This window comes from Triplophysa dalaica, chromosome 4, assembly GCF_015846415.1.
Source record: "Triplophysa dalaica isolate WHDGS20190420 chromosome 4, ASM1584641v1, whole genome shotgun sequence".
NCBI classification, from domain to species: domain Eukaryota; kingdom Metazoa; phylum Chordata; class Actinopteri; order Cypriniformes; family Nemacheilidae; genus Triplophysa; species Triplophysa dalaica.
This window is the reverse complement of record NC_079545.1, coordinates 2,594,111-2,613,995: the sequence shown is the minus strand read 5'-3', so window position 1 is coordinate 2,613,995 and position 19,885 is coordinate 2,594,111. Positions and strand designations below refer to the sequence as shown.

At 38.2% G+C, this 19,885-nt stretch overlaps 3 protein-coding genes across 9 annotated transcripts; 1 reads left to right on the top strand and 2 right to left on the bottom strand.

Annotated features, from left to right (window-relative positions):
* The first annotated feature begins 6 nt into the window (after positions 1-6).
* Positions 7-4,950, top strand: gsnb (gelsolin b). Its single transcript, XM_056745734.1, has 16 exons — positions 7-159; positions 1,100-1,296; positions 1,400-1,554; positions 1,640-1,801; positions 1,902-2,051; positions 2,147-2,236; positions 2,315-2,447; positions 2,553-2,857; positions 2,962-3,095; positions 3,292-3,382; positions 3,491-3,661; positions 3,766-3,940; positions 4,071-4,192; positions 4,300-4,377; positions 4,460-4,520; positions 4,601-4,950. Exons 2-16 carry the CDS (start codon positions 1,104-1,106, stop codon positions 4,768-4,770), a joined length of 2,190 nt encoding a protein of 729 aa, XP_056601712.1. The 5' UTR covers positions 7-159; positions 1,100-1,103; the 3' UTR covers positions 4,771-4,950.
* Positions 4,946-12,672, bottom strand: LOC130419202 (transcription termination factor 1-like). Of its 7 annotated transcripts, none has more exons than XM_056745736.1 (10): positions 12,609-12,672; positions 11,808-12,499; positions 11,444-11,629; positions 11,173-11,251; positions 10,930-11,054; positions 10,289-10,496; positions 10,079-10,165; positions 9,710-9,775; positions 8,951-9,036; positions 4,946-5,360 (listed from the first exon to the last, which is right to left on the bottom strand). In XM_056745736.1, the coding sequence occupies exons 2-10, from the start codon at positions 12,427-12,429 to the stop codon at positions 5,170-5,172; spliced, it is 1,650 nt and encodes a 549-aa protein (XP_056601714.1). In that variant the 5' UTR covers positions 12,430-12,499; positions 12,609-12,672; the 3' UTR covers positions 4,946-5,169. The 7 variants fall into 7 exon arrangements, 6 of the variants coding, with proteins under 6 accessions (XP_056601714.1, XP_056601715.1, XP_056601713.1 ...); XM_056745737.1 differs by having other exon boundaries at positions 11,808-12,487; positions 12,609-12,656; XR_008906473.1 differs by adding an exon at positions 6,307-6,457 and having other exon boundaries at positions 5,231-6,035; positions 11,808-12,656.
* A 607-nt stretch (positions 12,673-13,279) lies between these two features.
* Positions 13,280-19,696, bottom strand: ttf1.6 (transcription termination factor 1, tandem duplicate 6). The gene is given in 11 exon segments (XM_056744815.1): positions 13,280-13,611; positions 14,122-14,207; positions 15,265-15,330; positions 15,431-15,517; positions 15,626-15,833; positions 17,665-17,789; positions 17,908-17,986; positions 18,189-18,374; positions 18,751-18,840; positions 18,843-19,410; positions 19,557-19,696. Coding segments are annotated over 10 exon segments (1,584 nt in total). The 5' UTR covers positions 19,366-19,410; positions 19,557-19,696; the 3' UTR covers positions 13,280-13,477.
* Positions 19,697-19,885: the final 189 nt, after the last annotated feature.

Genomic DNA, 19,885 nt, shown 5'->3' with positions numbered 1-19,885 from the left:
GTACGGTGTAAAGGAGGAGTGTCGTGCGCAGATATAACACACCTGTGTAAAGGGTGCTGCTGCTCTCAGTACCTGCGGAACCTCTGAGCTCCACACAGAACCCGAAAGCTGTCTGTCGTCTCAGCTCTGTTGATAATCTAACCAGGACTTCCGCAACAGGTAATGTGCATTTATACCAATATGAAAATCCTACAGCCTATTAAATAATCAATCATGTGTTTTATGAAGCGTAGGTCTGATGGAGATTATTAATGATTGACTCTTGTCTGACAGCATCTCTCTAAATAACCATCATTCATAATAATGCATTCAGTGTATGGATCTTGAGTGTTTAAAACGCTTTAGCAAACATTGTATTATTATTTACTACTTCTATTTTAGTTATTTATTGTAATTAGTGTAATTTATTAATTTGCATGCAATTATTAAGTTGACATTTAGTTTCTTTGTTTACTTATGTATTTAGCTGGTGTATTAGCAAATGTGTGGTTTAAACAAAGAAACCAACATATTGTCATTCGTGATGACTGGGGAAAGCTTCATTAAAAGCAGCACTTTTGTAAATATTGCAGATTATTGTTGTTTGTATTAGTGATAACTGATACAAGGCAATCAAAAGTCAGACCAGCCTCCTGGGTAACTTTGTCCTTGTAATATCGCCCACACCTGAGCCCCATTATATAATGCAGGGATACTCTTGCAGAGATACAATGCAGTGAACAGGTAGGTTTTTTTGTGGCACACCTCTACAGTGAGGAAAAAAGGACCCGCCCTATGTCGCTCTTCTGTTTTCCAGTGGGGGAGGAGAGCTCTGCCTAAGGCATTATGAGACTTAAATCACCACATACCAGGAGAGCAGTTTGGTTGCGGAAGCATTATGTTCCGGGTGTAGCGGGAATGTTCTAGACGGACAGAAACGTGCCTTTGTTATTTAATTTCCCCTAAGATTATCTCCATAATTGTCATTACACTTATAAAAGAACAAACAATATCACCCACTTCCTCTATTTTGTTCTTACTTTCGAACACAATAAACTGCACCGATCAATTGTGGAACAGCACGCAATGAATGACTATTGTGAATTGTTTCCAAAAACAGCACCATGGTGAATCACCCTGAATTTCAGAAGGCAGGAAAGCAGGGAGGCCTACAGGTATGGAGGGTTGAAAATATGGACTTGGTGCCTGTGCCTCAGAATCTGCATGGCGGGTTCTACACAGGTGACACTTATCTTGTCCTCAACACCATCAAGCAGAACTCCGGCCATCTACAGTACGACCTGCACTTTTGGATAGGTGAGATTGCGGCTTTTGATTCATGCCAATTATTGTCACTTATACTTGAAGGAAGACTGGAATTGTTGTGGATCTTGAACACCTTGTTAAATGGTAACCGCAGGTGATGCGTGCACCACGGATGAGAGTGGGGCAGGTGCCATCTTTTCTGTCCAAATGGATGATTTCCTGGGAGGGAAACCTATCCAGTACAGAGAAGTCCAGGGATATGAGTCAAAAACCTTTGTGGGTTACTTCAAATCTGGCCTTAAATACATGGTGGGTAGACCCGATCGGACATATTTGGCATAAATATGTTTTTTAAAAGACGCGTTCGCTAACGACACAAATTTTATTTATTCAGCAAGGTGGAGTTGCTTCTGGGTTTAAACACGTAGCTTCCAATGAAGTGGACGTGAAGCGCGTTCTCCATGTGAGCGGCAGACGGGTCGTTCGTGCCATTGAGGTGCCGGTGAGCTGGGACAGCTTCAACCAGGGCGATTGCTTCATCCTCGATTTGGGAAAGGTGATATGAAAAGCAACTTGTTTCCATCATCTTGCTTTTAAGCAAATTTGATCCATTTTGAATGTAAACGTTAAAAATGTATTCGTTCTTGGTGCCTCAGGAAATCTACCAGTGGTGCGGATCCAAGTGTAACAGATTTGAGAGGCTGAAGGCCACCAACGTCTCCAAAGATATCCGTGATAATGAGCGGTGCGGACGAGCGAAACTTCTCGTATGTGAGGAAGGATCAGAACATGAAAACATACTATCGGTGAGTATATTACAAACTAACGAAATTAACTAACTCATAAACTATCCTCATAGTGAGTACTCAACATTTTATATTACGTGTATATATATTGGCAGATTCTTGGACCCAAGCCTGACCTTCCTGATGCACAGGCTGAAGACACTAAGACTGATGTGTCCAACAGACAGTTGGCCAAGTTGTACAAGGTACAGTTAGCCTAACACAAAATGTAATCACTAGAAAGTATCTTGATGGTTGTTATAACGTTGCCTATAATTGTTCAGGTGTCAGATGGCAGTGGAAGCATGTCTGTCTCTTTGGTGTCTGGAGAGAATCCCTTTTCCCAAAGTGATCTACTGTCCACTGACTGCTTCATTCTGGACCATGGTTCCAATGGCAAGATATTCGTTTGGAAAGGTCGGTTTAACGGTTCAGTTCAGTCATAATGTGCAGATTTCTTAAATCCAGGGGATGCCTAAATCTAAACCATGGCCCTTTTCTTGAACACTTGTAAAAAAATAGGAAAGGATGCTAATAAAGAAGAGCGAAGCGCAGGGATGAAAGTTGCATCTGACTTTATAAGTAAAATGGGCTATCCAAAACACACCGAGGTCCAGATCATACCTGAGAATGGAGAGACTCCTCTTTTCAAACAGTTCTTCAAGTTCTGGCGCGACGTGGACCAGACGAAAGGTATGGGACAGGCTTATGTGTCTAACAAAATCGCCAAGATCAAGAAAGTGCCATTCGATGCATCCTCTCTTCACAAATCGGATGCCATGGCTGCACAGCATGGGATGGTGGATGACGGGAAAGGGGAGAAAAGGGTACATCTCTATCATCTATGCTGTTTAATTATCGGGAGCTAACAATTTAATTATTTTATTTATTTGACATTAACAGACTTTTATCTTGTTGTTGTTTCTGAAAGATGTGGCGCATTGAGGGATCCGACAAGGTTTCTGTTGACTTGTCAGTCAGTGGACAGTTCTATGGAGGAGACAGTTACATCATTCTCTACACCTACAAGCACGGGGGACGCCAGGGCCAGATTATATACATATGGTAAGACCCTCCTTAAACTGAAAGAAATAAACGCAACCAAAGGATTTGAACCTGAGCCAACGGCTTTGTCTGCTCATGTTACGCAAGAACACTCAAGTGACAGAACTGGATGCAACCTCACTGGGCTGGGATCCTGTTAGTCAATAGAATGAGTCATCACTGTAAAGGTTCATTAATTGGAGATGTTTGTCTGCAGGCAGGGGGAGGATTCCAGCCAGGATGAGAAAGGAGCCTCTGCTATCCTGGCTTCACAGCTTGACAATGAGCTTGGTGGGAGCCCAGTGCAGGTGATGTATTTTCTATTACATTCAACATTTAATTATTAACTCCTTCAAAACCCTGAACATGAGATTCGTAAGCTTAAATGTGTAAAGAATTAACGTTTCATGATGTAGGTAAGAGTAATCCAAGGCAAAGAACCCCAGCACCTCATGAGTCTCTTCGGAGGTCAACCAATGGTGATCTACAAGGGTGGAACTTCACGAGAGGGTGGCCAGTCAAAGGCTTCTGATGTGCGCCTTTTCCAAGTGCGTGCCAACCCCGCCGGACACACGCGAGCTGTTGAGGTGAGTTAAGTTTTTCTAAGTTATATGTTTTTTACATTTGTAAATGCAAAACAAGGTTCTCCTTGAGCAAAGCCGTTTTGTGTGGTTCATGTTGTCTGACACAGGTTGATGCTGTGGCCTCTAGCCTGAACTCCAACGATGCCTTAGTTTTGGTGACTCCGTCAGGCTCTAAGCTGTGGATGGGTCAGGGTAGCAGTGATGCTGAGAAGAATGGAGCAAAGAAGCTTGCCACCATTTTAGGAGTGAATCTTTCTGAGATAAAAGAAGGATCAGAGGGAGGTGTGTGTACATGTTTGTTGTGCTAGATTGCCTTCCAATTACCTTCCTATATTCTTTTTCTATGTCTCTGACATGTCCCTTATGTCTGCTAAAGAGTTACGTTACTTTTATGTTACTTATTCCTGCACAGGTGACTTTTGGAGTGCTCTCGGAGGAAAAGCAGAGTATCGTACATCTGAAAGGCTTAAGAACAAAACGGACTCTCATCCACCCAAACTGTTTGCATGCTCTAACAAGACAGGACAGTTCCTTGTGAGTTCCTCATCACTGCGTCGACAGTGACTTGCAAAAATTAACTGAAAGTCACTGAAATTCACGTCTCAATTCACTTATATTTCACGAGTTATTTGTTGTTCTAGATTGAAGAGGTGCCAGGAGAGTTGACTCAGGATGACTTGGCTCCCGATGATGTCATGATCCTGGACACCTGGGATCAGGTAAACACCTAAACAATTACTCCCCAGAAAACTTTTTTCAGTAAACCGAATGCTACCATATTTATACAATTTTGTCTCCAAGGTCTTTGTTTGGATTGGAAACGAAGCTAATGATGAAGAGAAAAACGAAGTGGCTACTTCAGGTAAGGACTTGTTTTTTTAAAAGGACTGAACCAGTATTCATTGGTTAACCATTGATCCTTATACTTTTTTTTTACCCCAGCTGCCAAATATATCGAAACGGACCCTTCAAACAGGGATAAGAGGACACCTATTGTTACAGTGAAGCAAGGCTTTGAGCCCCCCACTTTCACAGGCTGGTTCCTGGGCTGGGACCATGATTTTTGGAGCTCTGATCCATTGGAACGAGCTTTAGCTGGATTGAAAGTGTAATCTTATGTTGGAGTTCAGCACACTGGGTTGTTTGTGTCTGTTTTTTTTGGATGTGAATGCAAATGCTTTAGGCTGATGGTTAACACGGCATACTACAAATCTTAACATCATCTACTTGTTTGTATCACAATCTAGTTTTACCTTCTTGTGAGATCAATAAACACTCAGAACCCGGTTACACTTAAGACTTGTTTATTAATGTGTAGAAAAATAAATGTCAATAAACATAAGATTTGTACATTCTATACATGAACATCACAAGCATCTTTAATGAAGAGCTTTTATCTATACAGTAAAGGAAAATGTAACGTAATTTAAATCATCAACATCAGATTAAACTGTAATAAAGTAGTGCATTTTCTATCATTGTCCACTCTCCTCATCCACTTCAATATCGCCTTAACTGTCGTTATTCGCATCGTTATCATTGTCGTCATCGCTGTCAGCGTCACAATTTTCATTTACATCCTGAAAGATGTCAGAGAGAAGGAAACTCTGCTTCTGGTCAGCTGGCAGGTCATTCTCATCAAGATCCTTACATTCATTCTCCAGTTTTGGTTTGACCTTCTCATGCAGGTAGTCAACAATGTCTGGGAGAAATGACATCAAACATTCATATCAGTCAGCAGGTACTATACAGTGTGTGTATATATATTCATATATATACACAGACGTGCTCAAATTTGTTGGTACCCCTCAACAAAAGATGAAGAATGCACAACTTTCTCTGAAATAACTTGAAACTGACAGAAGTAATTGGCATCCAACATTGTTCATTCCATATTTAATAGAAATCAGACTTTGCTTTTGAATTTTTATTCAAAATAATATTGTTAATAATAAAACAAATGAAAATGTCATGGAAAAAAATGATGTTTGGCCCACTCTTCCAGCTGTCTCAGGTTTGATGGGTGTCTTCTCCAGACTGAAAGTTTCAGCTCTTCCATAGATGTTCGATAGGATTCAGATCAGGACTCATAGAAGGTCACTTCAGAATAGTCCAATGTTTTGTTCTTCTCCATTCTTGGATGATTTTAGCTTATGTGTGTTTTGGCTCTTTATCCTGTTGGAGGACCCATGACCTGCGACTGAGACAGAGCTTTCTGACACTGCGCCGTATGTTTCTCACCAGAATGCCTTGAGAGTCTTGAGATTTCATTGAGCCCTGCACAGATGAAGCAAAGAAGCCCTAAAACATAACTGAGCCTCCTCCATGTTTCACTCCAGGTGTGGTGTTCACTTCTTTGAAAGCTTGATTTTTTCATCTGTGAACATGGAGATATAAACTCAGCAAAAAAAGAAACGTCCCTTTTTCAGGACTGTGTATTTCAACAATAATGTTGTAAAAATCCAAATAACTTTACACATCTTCAATGTAAAGGGTTTAAACAATGTTTTCCATGCACGTTCAATTAACCATAATCAATTAATTAACATGCACCTGTGGAATGGTCGTTAAGACCTTAACAGATTACAGAGAGTAGGCATTTAAGGTCACAGTTCTAAAAACGCAGGACACTAAAGAGACTTGTCTACCGGCTGTGAAAAACACCCAAAGAAAGATGCCCAGGGTCCCTGCTCATCTGCGTGAACGTGCATTAGGCATGCTGCAGGGAGGCATGAGGACTGCTGATGTGGCTAGGGCAATAAATTGCCATGTCCGCACTGTGAGACGCCCAAGACAGCGCTACAGGGAGACAGGAAGGACAGCTGATAATCGCGTCCAGGGAGGTTGGCTACAATTCCATCGATCATAAACTTCTTAATAATATTTGCAACTGTTGTCACAGGAACATTGAGCTGCTTGGAGATGGTCTTGTAGCCTTTACCTTTACCATGCTCATCTATTATTTTCTATCTGAGCTTCACAGACAACTCTATCCTTTACTTTCTCTGGTCCATGTTCAATGTAGTGCACACAATGACACCAAACAGCATAGTGATTACTTTTCTCTGTTTAGGCTGAATGATTGATCAAAAGATTGGAAACACTTCTGTGATACTTATTAAAAAAACTAAATCGTTTGGAATATCATTATAATCCAATGATATATTATCTTTTCTAAGGTGTTTAGAATATCTTTGTAGAATAAGCAATAATTCATCTCTTTCCACAGCTTCTTTGTTTTATTCTTTGACACACCAAAGGCATGCAAGTATACATGATACAATAGCTTTTATTTTCATCACTCTTCAAGAGGAATGAAGCATTTTTTCCATTAGATGAAAGGGTCCCAACAATTTTGAGCATGTCTGTAAACAGTATATCAAACATATATACACACTCAAACATGTATTGATATTATATGATTGTTTTATAAACTCGTGATTATAATATAAATATACACTGTGTTCAAAATGATTAGGCAAGCTGATTTTCTGATCTTAACAGTTAATATTAAACAGTAACTATTAATTGTGCATGTAATTATTTATAAGTGATATATAATGGTTGACAAAGGCTAGAAGTGAACAATGCTTTATGTTCAGATGTACATAATTATGAAGCAGGATTTATTTACAGGTGTAGTGAGTAAAAAATCTTTAACGTTGCAGTGATGAGAAAAATTTTGATGCCCCTTATAAGAATGCAATACGAAAGCAATGCTAGAAATCGCAGCAGTGAATTTTGACCAAATGAATAGCAGAATGTCCATTGGGTCTGCAGTCAGACATAAGGAGGCCAAGAAGAAAAGACACAGTTTAACTCCAGAAGAATGAAGATTAAAATGAAGAATAAGGTGTGAAACCATGAGGAACATCTCAACTCTCCAAAGGTACAAGGTGTCTGGCTCTCAGAGATAAAGTGTCCTAAAATATGACTTTCACTTTATAAGAATGACCTAAAGTGTTGCGAAATACATGACGACTGGTCTCATGAATGAATTGGGTGATGTACCAGCACAGTTCAAGTCAGACAATCGTGTTTTTGGCAAGGGAGTTATGGCATAAACTATAACTAACAATGAGCAAAACACACCTCTCGGGGTAAGAGATGGACTAAAAAATAAATTGTTAAAACTTATTGTCTGATCATGGAGAAATAACATTTTCAAACAGTGGTATAAAATAATGTCATAGTGGTCCGTCAGGAGTCACTTTTAATCTTTGTCCTACAGTTTCAACATGTGGCTTTAAAGCCTTTTAGCTCAATATTCATGTATTTGACAACATTCAGTTTGTGTTACTTGGTATGTGTCTGTGGTGGGGAGTTAAGATTCTTTAGCAAATTCTCTTAGAACCTGAGAAACTTGTACTTGTAGCCTGGAGACTCCAGGTAGGTTGAAGTTCTGGAAAATAGTTGCACTGGAGGCTTAAGGGTTCCTTATGGTTTCACACCTTATTCTTCATCTTACTTCTTCGTTCTAGCAGTTAAACTCATTATTTTCTTCTTGGCCTGCTTTTGTCAGAATGCTGTACCAATGAACATTCTGCTACACCACTTCTCACGATTCAATGTTGCGATCTCTGCATAAGTATTGCATTCTTAAGGGGTCAGCATTGTACATTCGAAATCGAAAAAACGACCATCTGTGACCTAATTTCGACAATACGACAATTTGTTTCACTAATTCGCCGCAGCAAACCAAACTGAAATCGCCAGGAAAGATTGTGTTGGACGGTAAACACCCTCGAGCCACCATTGGTACATGGCCATTAGGTAATGGGTGGATGTGTTATGTAGCACCTACCAGTCTGTAGGAAATAACTTGTTATTTAATTTAGTTTACGTCATGTAAACCCCGCCTCCAGAAACAAAGGGGTGTTGGTTTATTCGAAGACACTATGCCTTCTAACGTTTTCGAGCTTCGTTTTAACCCAAAACGCAGAATGAAAGTGCAATTCGCCCGGACTATGCCAAGCCCTTTATAATGGGCATTTTAATAACTCACACCTAAATATTAAGCGTTTTTCGCTGCAAGCCTTTGTTAACCATTATATATACCTTATACTAATGATTATATACAGTACACGCATTTAATAGTAGTTATTAAAATTGATGTGTTTAGCAACTAGTAAATGTGCCTGGAAAAAAATATGATCATAAAATCAACTTTCCCAATAATTATGCATACTTTGTAGTATACAAAAAGTTAAGTACACACAGTAGGAAACATACAAAACCTAAAAGATAACTAAACAAATCCAGCAGTACTGCTACATGAATAACAATACTTGCCTTCAAAACTGTTGTTCTTCCAATTTGGCACGTAGCACACTTTGAGCTGATGCCATTTCATCTGAACATATGCAGGAGGAACATCGCTTTGAGAATGAAGACAAAAATCATGACACTGAGATTATAATCATGCCTGAATAACCAGACACATTATTCTAGTTACTTACTAGAGACTCTATAATAATGCCACCTGTGTAATTGCACATCTTTTATGTACTTAATGAACTCCTCAGAGAACACTCCTTTCGTCATTTTGGATCAAGTGACCTCACAATGTAATCTCCAGAGAGATCTTATTTTTCCCATTGTTGAAAATGCTCGCCATGTTCAATGAAAAAACATGCAAGCTGAACACATCAGCTTTTATACAAAACAAAAAACCTGTACAAAACACGAAGGGATGATGTGATGATGTGTTGCTTTCTTGAAATGATGTGCTGGTGTAGTTCCGTCCAACTCTCCCCACTAGTCCCACTTTAGTAGCTCGTGTTTTTCCGGAAATAATCGTACAGTTGTATCTCTCTTTTATAAATTTGATCAAACTAAAAACTCTTCGTAGAAAGGAATGGCTAGTAAAGACTATTCATGTCTTTCGCAATATAAACTCCAACTTTTTTCATGCGACTTTTTTCTTCATAAAAGAGAGTGATTGTGTGACTACACAAATGACCAAAATCTCATTTTACCCACATTATGAAACTTAATTTTTTTGTATCGCAATACCGTTGAACGGCGTTCATACTGAAAACTCATACTCACCCAAAAGTACTCGTGAGATCCTCCCAGTCAATATTTACCGGATCATCTACCTGGCTTTCATACATTCTGTGTGGACAAAGATAATTTTTCATGTTCAAACTTATGACGGGTAAATAAAAACAAAACAATATTAAAGCTGCGATCATCGGGCCCTCACGCAGAAGTGCCATCGCAACCATGTGCTACAACCACCCGTCGGCCTCAGGAACAGTGAACGGTGGGCAACATGCATATATGGAGTTACATTATAGATTTAACCATGCCATATTTCCTATTAGCAGCTGGTGGCGCAATGACTAAGTGAACACTGACATGGATATGTGTTCGCCCTAACAATCCAAGCAAGCATGGAAAACCAAGATTTCTTACGCTTGAATGAGTCTGATTTTGGCCAAGTGGGATTTCCTTCCCTGGGATAAAGTCCCAGATGACATCCGCACCGCAAGAATGTCCATCCTTAAGGGTAAAAGAAAACTTTCTTGAACAATAGAGAATCACTTCGAGAGCATGTTTAAACCATCCTTCTCTAAAATGTGTTCTAATCTGATATATCTGATAAAATAATCTGATTTCTCTCACCATTTAACTCTGCACTTGGTCCAGCATCGAGTTTTAACCTTGCGAGCTATTTCAAACCACGGCAGTCTCTTGTAGAGAATTTCTCGACTGACTCTGGTTGGCGTCCTCGTATCAGTGGACATGGACTTAAGTTCAGTTACCATATAGTCGTGCACAGCCTTCAACAGTCTCTGCAACTCCTTTTCTGACCATGGTCCAAATTTTTTACCTGTGTAATAAAGAACAACCGATATGACCTAGAATTCCCCCCATCATACAACATGGACCCTAATGAAGAAGTGAGCCTGGCCACTTTTACATAGAGATGTTTCATCCAAAGATTTTATCATCATATATTGTCCTTTTTTGTTCAAACCTTTTTCTTCTGTGCAACACAAAAGATGATATTTAGAGAAAGGTCTCATTGGTTTTCTGTTTGGTTACCTGATCTTCTTAAACATAACTTTTATGTTCTGCAGAAGAAAGCAAGTCGTACAGGTTTCAAATGCCAGGTTTGTTTATCACATCAATTTGTTTATAAAAGGGCCAACATACAATGAAAAACTGCACACACATCTATTAAGGGAGCACCTCATTTTACCCAGAAACACATCTTCTCTAGCTTTTCTGTACACAATGAAAAAAAGCTGAATTAAACTTACTGATTTGAGAATAACGCTTCTCAAGAGACAAAGTGCTTCGACCAGTTAGTTTAGAAATCTTCAACCAGTCATTGCCATGTATTGTCTGATATTTTATCAACGCTTTGACCTCTTCGTCATCAAACCTTTTGAGGAAAGAAATGAATTGCATTGAACTCCCTTTCAGGACAACGAAAAGCAGAGCATAACGTTTCTATCGCTAAACAAATATACCACCTTTAACATAGTAATACTTGTCTTTACCTTCCTTTATAATTGTTATGATCAAAACATTTCCTTCCACGGAAAAAAACTTTATAGCAAGTCCGGGGAATTCCTTCAGCTGTTGAATAGAAATTAATTAGTGAAAGTGAACTTTTCTTCAAAGCTCCGGACATCTTACTAAGCAGAAAAACATTCCACTTGATTCAGTACAACCTTTTACAGTGTTTAATATGTGTATACGTATCTATGGAAAGCAAGTTGAATCTAGTACGCTTCATGGAAATGAAGTTAAATCAATGTGAAGTCTCACCTATTTTTAAGAAAAACTTGTTCTCCCTTTTCAACTTCATCAATTGCTTTCTTTCATCTGGAAACCTTCGCACGTGAAAGAGCTTGTTAACATTGTCAACTCCTGTGAGAGCAAGAAAATCCAAAACGTTCCGTCTCAACCTCTTATTTTCCTCATAGGAGAATCGTCCATATCTCAGTGGGATACCTTTAGACAAACATTCACAAAGAAGATTAGTAATACCTTTTTATTTGACGTTTCTATATTATTTACATTTAAGACCTACAGCATGTGTGATCAATAAACTGGTGCAACATATAAGAAATATTAGAAAAATGTTTTAAGAGAATACTTTGTGTTAAGAGGCGTGCTGAAAGCAGTGTACCTTGCCTTTTGAACTCCTTGAACCTTGGCAAGTCATTTAAGATCATAATTCGGACATTAATTAAATTAGTGGACTTAATGTCAGGAACAAATTCTTCCAATTCATCCCTAAGTTTTAAATCAATTTCTATAATTTTAAGTTGTCCATTTTTCTTTCTAATTTGAAAGGTTTGAATATGAGTTTGGGTGGCAGGATCTGTGAGGTCTTGGGCAGTTTGCTGGTCATTTGGCATGTTCTCCATCTCCGTGGTGACACCAGACTGCTCTTCATGAGGGTCTTTTGCCGTGTCATCACAGTCTGAATGTGTTCTTTTCACTTTCTTTCTTTTTTTCTTCCTCTCCTCCTCTTTTGATGGTGAGGTGGCGTCATTTACTTCATGTAGGAGTCCATCATTGATCAATGTCGCCTGTTCAGTGTCAATATCAAACTCTCTTTTATTCAGTTTCCTTTTCTTCTTCTTCTCTGTAGGTGTCTGGTCACTTAAATTCTCCACGTCTTTTTCCCTCTTGTTCTTATGTCTTTTCTTTTCAGACTCGTTCTGCACATTTGAACTTTCAACAAAAGTTTGCACCTCTCTTTCTCTTTTCTTCTTCTTGATCTTTCCTTGATAAACCGCGTCCATTTTAAGCGCAAGTGACTGTATTTAATCTTTACGTCTGCTCATATGACCGTTGTTTTAGCTGTAAAACGTGCTGCGCATAAATAACAGTTGACGTAACATCTAGTCTTCCACTCTTCACTTATCATCACACATTTAAACTAGAAACATGTGTATTAAAAATAAAGATTACATTTACGCACCTGGAAAGTTATGTTTACGGGATGTTTACCACAACATGCTTCCTTCTCTTCTTCACTACCAAAGACTACAAATGCATTACTACACTGCCATCTGTCGGACAGGAGGAAGTCTACGTCTCTAAGATCCCTGGTGCTTTCGTGAACACTTGTTATGGTGCTAGTAAGGACCCTGGCTCATAACACATTGGGACAAGTACAGATTATTTACTTAAAATATTACAAAAGTATTCCGTTTCATATCCCTGCAACATTTCATCTGAAAATGTATTTAAAATCGCACCCACACCTATATAACTGTGCGTGTTTAACTGTATGTCATAAATACCCCAATCGGACTGTGCAAGTCAAACAGGCGTTTATTTATTGTAATGGTTGACTGTTGTTTATTCTCACTCAGCTGCCAAATATATGGAAACGGAACATGTCAACAGTGATAAGAGGACACATATTGTTATAGTGAAGCAAGGCTTTGAGCGCCCCACCTTTACAGTCTAGCTCATGGGCTGGGACAATGATTTCTGGTGCTCTGATCCATCTAATGTTGTCCAACATCGAATGTTCTCCTAGAGCTGGGCAAACGCTCTGAGCTGACAGTTAACGTGGCATACTGCAAAATAAAATCTCACATTTGGTTTTACTTTATTGTTAGGCTAAAAATGCTCAGAGGCCTGTTACATTTAAGACTTGTTTATTAAAACGTGTGTAAAAAATAACAATAAAGACAAGATTTGTACATTCTAAACATAAACATCCTGAGCATCTTTTATGTACATCTTTTATCTAAACAGTAAAGAAATCTAATTAAACTGTACAAGGAATAAAGTAGTCCTCTTTTTATCATTGCCCTCCTCCTCCTCCTCATCCTCCTCCTAATTTATATCCTGAAAGATGTCAGAGAGAAGGAAGCTCTGCTTCTGGTCAGCTGGCAGGTCATTCTCATCAAGATCCTTACATTCATTCTCCAGTTTTGGTTTGACCTTCTCATGCAGGTAGTCAACAATGTCTGGGAGAAATGACATCAAACATTCATGTCAATCGATACACAGATATTTCATTATATTATATTTGACGAGTCACAAGATTAATCGCATCCAGAATAAAAGTTTGTGTTAACATAATCTATGTCTGTGTTCTGTACATATTAATTTTTTATTTATAAAAACATACGTGCATATATTTAAGAAAAATTTAAAAATCAATAAACATTAGTATATAATTAAAATTACTTGTAATATAAATAAATACATATACATATTTTCTAAATATGTATACATGTTTATAATACAAAAATGAATATGACAGTACACCAACATATATTATGAAAACAAAAAATGTTATTCTAGATATGATTAATCGTGATAAATAGTTTGATATCCCTAACTTATATATACTAAATTATAATAAAATAAATATACAATATCAAGGTATAGTACACACAATAGAAAACGTGTTTACTAAACCTAAAATATCAAATCAAATTAAGCAGTTCTGCTACAAGAATACCACTACTTGCCTTCAAAACTCTTGTTCTGCCAATTTGGCACGTAGCACACTTTGAGCTGATGCCATTTCATCTGAACATATGCAGGAGGAACATCGCTGTGAGAATGAAAACAAAAATGATTATTCATACCGGCTGGACAATTAAAATGCCTGAATAAGCAAACCCATTATTCTAGTTACTGACTAGAAACTCTCTACTAATGCAACCGGTGTAATTGCACAATTACATCTCTTACGTACTTAATGAACTCCTCAGGGGCACTCTTTCATCCCAATATGCAATTTACCAGTTGACACATCTTACCTGACACCACCCAATAACATGTTGTTTGATGGACAAAATGTCTTATCCAACAAAAAACTAAACAAATACTTTACGCCGGTTTTTACATTTACTGCATTATTCTAGGGCAGCCATATGATTAGTCTCGACTAATCGTTTGCAGAATAAAAGGTTTAATTAAAAAATATTTGTGGGTGCACTGTGTGTAATAATTATGTACATATTTAAATACACACACATGGATGTATGTATTTATATATAATTTGTATTATATATACATATTTAATATATTTCTTTCTTTAAATTATACATGCAAGTGTATTTATAAACATTATTATTATACACAGTGCCGCATTATTCATGAGTCGCCTTTGTGACGAAATTTCTGGCTGGTAAACACTGTTCATGTTTTTCTCAAAGTAAGCTCCAACTATTTTCATGAATTGTTTACATACACGCATGTCTTGCACAAAGACAGACAGAGAGATGGGCAGGTGTGACAGAGTTTATACAACTGTGTTTTCCTTTAAACCGCCTAACTTCGCTTAGATTACACCTGGCGTTTATACTACACTTCGAGCACCGAAAACTGAGATTTTGTGGAAACGAAGATGTCCTTGCTTTTCCTCGCTTGTCATCAAGAACCAACTTACGTATGCCCATACATATATAGTTTACATATATGTTCGCATGCCCAGCGTGTCTGAATGGTCATGTGACCTGCGTTTTCAGTAGTGTTGTGTAAACGCAGATTTGTTCTATAATGCATGTGGACACAGCAGAATAAACACCACCTAACTACATGTTTTTATAAAACATATTTTGGGGTTTTTCAAATGGTAGACTATTCTGACTGAAAACAATCCTCACCCAAATGCACTCGTGAGATCCTCCCAGTTGATGTCCACAACATCATCTACCTGGCTTTCATACATTCTGTGTGGACAAAGACAATTTATCACGTTCAAGCTTTTGACGGGTAAAGAAAAACAAAACAACTCAAGCAAGTTAAGCATGGAAAAACACAATTTCTTACGCTTGAATGAGTCTGATTTTGTCCCCATGGGATTTCCTTCCCCGGCATACACTCCCAGATGACATCCGCACCGAAAGGATCCCCATCCTTTAGGGTAAGTGAAAACTTTCATGAACAACAGAGAATCCCTTGGAGTACATGTTTTACGTCCTCCTTCTCTAAAATGTGTTGTGAAAATAATCTGATTTCTCTCACCATTTAACTCTGCACTTGGTCCAGCTTCGAGTTTTAACCTTGTGAGCGATTTCAAACCATGGTAGTTTCTTGTAGAGAATTTCTCGACTGACTCTGGTTGGCGTCATCGTATCAGTGGATATGGACTTAAGTTCAGTTATGATATATTTTCGCACAGCCCTCAAAAGTCTCTGCAACTCCTTTTCTGACCATGGCCCAAAATTTTTATCTGTGTAATAAAGAACAACCGATATGACCTAGAATTCAATACAACATGGACCCTAATGAAGAGCTAGCCTGGGGCCCGTTTCAATAAGGAAGTTCAACCAACACTGAGTTAAAATCTGAACCCTGAGTTGATTTACTCAGAGAATCGTTACTCTGAGTTTTCAGTTTCAGAACAGCTGATTTGAGTTAGTTTAATCAACCCTGAGTAAGTTCACTCTAGGTTACGCGCGTGCAGCATGGCGATGAAAAGCCATCATCAATTGAGTGAAGATAGCACGATTCACCATGGCAACGGCACGTGACAAAAAGCGCTCTGTTCATTTCTCGCCAATCAAATTGAAGGAACTGTTACAAGCGTATAGTGAATATGAGCAGATATTTAGAAAAAAGTGCAACACAGCCGCAGCAGCAAAAGAAAGAGAGTTGGCGTGGGAGAAAAGTGCTTCACGTGTTAATGCGCAAGTTTATATGTCAATCACTTTTATATTTATTTTGTTGAAACTGTGAAAATGTAAATTATATTTAACTCTCTTGCTCTCATGTAGGTGAAATCCTTCTGCAATAAAAAGATCTTGGCAGCAGCTGAATATGAAATATACGACGGCGTCGTAAAAAAAAAGATTTCGAGAATAAAGTCGAAATGTTACGAGAATAAAGTCGAAATGTTACGAGAATAAAGTCGAAATGTTACGAGAATAAAGTCGAAATGTCAAAATCTGACATGAACTACGAATTAACTCACTGATTCAGATGACGTACTTAAACATAATTTAAACTCTTAAACTACAACTTTCACGAAAATAAAATACGTATTACGACGAGTTTATTCTCGTAACATTTTGACTTTATTCTCGTAATCTTGAATTTATGTTATTTTTAACGTGGCACTAAAACGCCGTGGTAGAAATACAATAACATCATTCATTCAGGAAAGTTTAAAGAAATAAAATAGTCTTGCTAGTAGGATGACTGATTGGGAAATGTTAAATATACTTCTTAGACTGGCCTTAAAAGTTAAGATAAAACGTCCAAACGGGGCCTCACAATTCTCTCCCGACATAAATATAATTCTGTGCGAATTAATGCAGCTTCCTCATCTATGGGTTCATGAATAAACGAACATGCTATTTTAAGTTCTGTGTGACTAAATAGAGCGCGATTAGGAACTCTAATCAATTAAACATATGACGTATGTCATTTCAACCCGCTCGCGCTTCGAAAAGGGGGCGGAGATTGTAACAAACCCTGCGTTTGCGGAATAAAACCTGCTCCCGACCAGGTTAGGTTCACGGAGTAGGTTACTCTGGTTACTCACCCGGAGTATAAGATACCTCGATTTCTGAAATGGGCTTGACTTACTCCGCGGTCGCGGGTTTGACATTCCTCGCGTTCTGAAACCAAAAACCCTGAGTATTCCGTTTTCTGGGGTTGACTTACTCGGAGTTTGCACTTACCCTGCTTTCTGAAACGGGCCCCTGGCCCCTTTTACGTAGAGAAAAATATTTTTTCATCATTAATCCACCTTTTTTGTTAAAACCTGTTTCTTCTGTGCAACACAAAAGATGATATTTAGAGAAAGGTCTCATTGGTTTTCTGTTTGGTTACCTGATCTTCTTAACATATCTTTTGTGTTCTGCAGAAGAAAGCAAGTCGTACAGGTTTCGAATGCCAGGTTTGTTTATCTCATCATTTTGTTTATAAAATGGCCAAGTACAACATACAATGAAAAACTGTCCAGACAACTATTAAGGGAGCACCTCAGCTTTCCCACAAACACATCTTCTCTAGCTTTTCTGTAGACAATGAAAAAAAAAATGATGAATTAAACTTACTGATTTGAGAATAACGCTTCTCAAGAGACAAAGCACTTCGACCAGTTAGTTTAGAAATCTTCACCCAGTCATTGCCATGTAGTGTCTGATATTTCAGCAACGCTTTGACCTCATCATCTTCAAACCTTTTGAGGAAAGAAATTAATTGCATTGAACTCCTTTTCAGGACTACGAAAAGCAGAGCATAACGTTTCTATCGCTAAACAAATATACCACCTTTAACATAGTAATACTTGTCTTTACCTTCCTTTATAATTGTAACCATCAAATGTTTTCCTTCCACGGACAAAAACCTCATAACAAGACCTGGGAATTCCTTCCGCTGTTGGATTGAAACAGAATGACGAAACTTTACTCACTGCTCCTAACTTCTTATTAAATAAAGAAACTATTTTATTGCAACCAGTACAATCGCTAACAACCTTCAAGGACTCAAAAGTGTACATAGGTCTTTATTAAGAGCAAGCTGAATCTAGTACACTTTATGGAAAATAGGTCAAATCGATGTGAATGCTAATACTCACCTATTTTTAAGAAAAACTTGTGCTGCTTTTTCAACTTTACCAACAGGGTTTTCTCGTCTGGAAACCGTTTAACGTGAAAGAGCTTGGTCGCACTGTCCACTCCTGTGAGAGCAAGAAAATCCAAAACGTTCCGTCTCAGCCTCTTATTTTCCTCAATGGAGAATCGTCCATGTCTAAGTGGGATACCTTTAGACAAACATTCACAAAGAAAGATTAGTAATGTCTTTTTATTTGTACTGTACTATATTATTTACATTTAACCCCGAAGGCAAGTATACTCCATCAACTGGCGCATGAATGCAAGTAAATAAAATAATTCCACTGGTGAACAATGGACTACAATGTTAGTTTGTAAGGATTGAAACTATGTCTTGACAAAGTATTTAAAATATTACCTCAACATAAAACAGTAGTCGACATTTGAAGTGGATCAAAAACGTTCATCAAAGTTGTCCTAAGACAAGAACAATATCCGTTCTTGTCTCACTTTGATAAAACTTTTTCTTTATCCACTTCACACGTTGACTACTGTAGTTTGTTTTAAGAGGCATCCTGAGTGTACCTTGCTTTTTGAATTCCCTGAACCTTGGCAAGTCATACATGATCATTTTTTGGACATTTATCATGTATCTGGACTCTATGTCAGGACAAATTCTTTCATTTCACTCAAAAGTTTAAAATCAATCTCTAGAACTTCTCCATTTCCCTTTTTCTTCCGGAAGGATCGAGTATGAACTAGTGTGGCAGGATCTGTGAGGTCTTGGGCAGTTTGCTGGTCATTTGGCATGTTCTCCATCTCCGTGGTGACACCAGACTGCTCTTCATGAGGGTCTTTTGCCGTGTCATCACAGTCTGAATGTGTTCTTTTCACTTTCTTTCTTTTTTTCTTCCTCTCCTCCTCTTTTGATGGTGAGGTGGCGTCATTTACTTCATGTAGGAGTCCATCATTGATCAATGTCGCCTGTTCAGTTTCAATATCAAACTCTCTTTTATTCAGTTTCCTTTTCTTCTTCTTCTCTGTAGGTGTCTGGTCACTTAAATTCTCCACGTCTTTTTCCCTCTTGTTCTTATGTCTTTTCTTTTCAGACTCGTTCTGCACATTTGAACTTTCAACAAAAGTTTGCACCTCTCTTTCTCTTTTCTTCTTCTTGATCTTTTCTGGATAAACCGCGTCCATTTTACTCGCACGTGACTGTATTTAATCGATATGTCTGTTCATATTCTGTAAAACACGACAGTTCTTTTAGGTGATTCGCACAAATAACGCAAATAGCAGCTGAATTAAGATTTAGTCCTGCACTCTTCACTCATTGTCAGCTATATAAACTAGAAATGTGTGTATTAAATATTAAGACGGCATCTACGCACCTTGAAAGTTGTATTTACAGTATTGTTTACCACGAGGGTACAGCTTTTCTTCTTCACGACTGCCACATAAGTTACTAAATACGCATTACTACACTGCCATCTGTCGGACAGGAAGCGGTCTTCATCCTCAAGATCCCTGGGACTCTTGAATCCCTATAACGTGAACACTACTTAGGTCACTTGTAAGAAGTTTAACCTGCTTATTACCATTGAGCGACCGACTTCCAAGCGAAGTACTGTCTCGGTGTATCTTTTAACATTATGTATTTAAGTTACATTACAAAATATTTTGTTTTATATGCAACATTTCAGAGGAAAATTCGATTTCA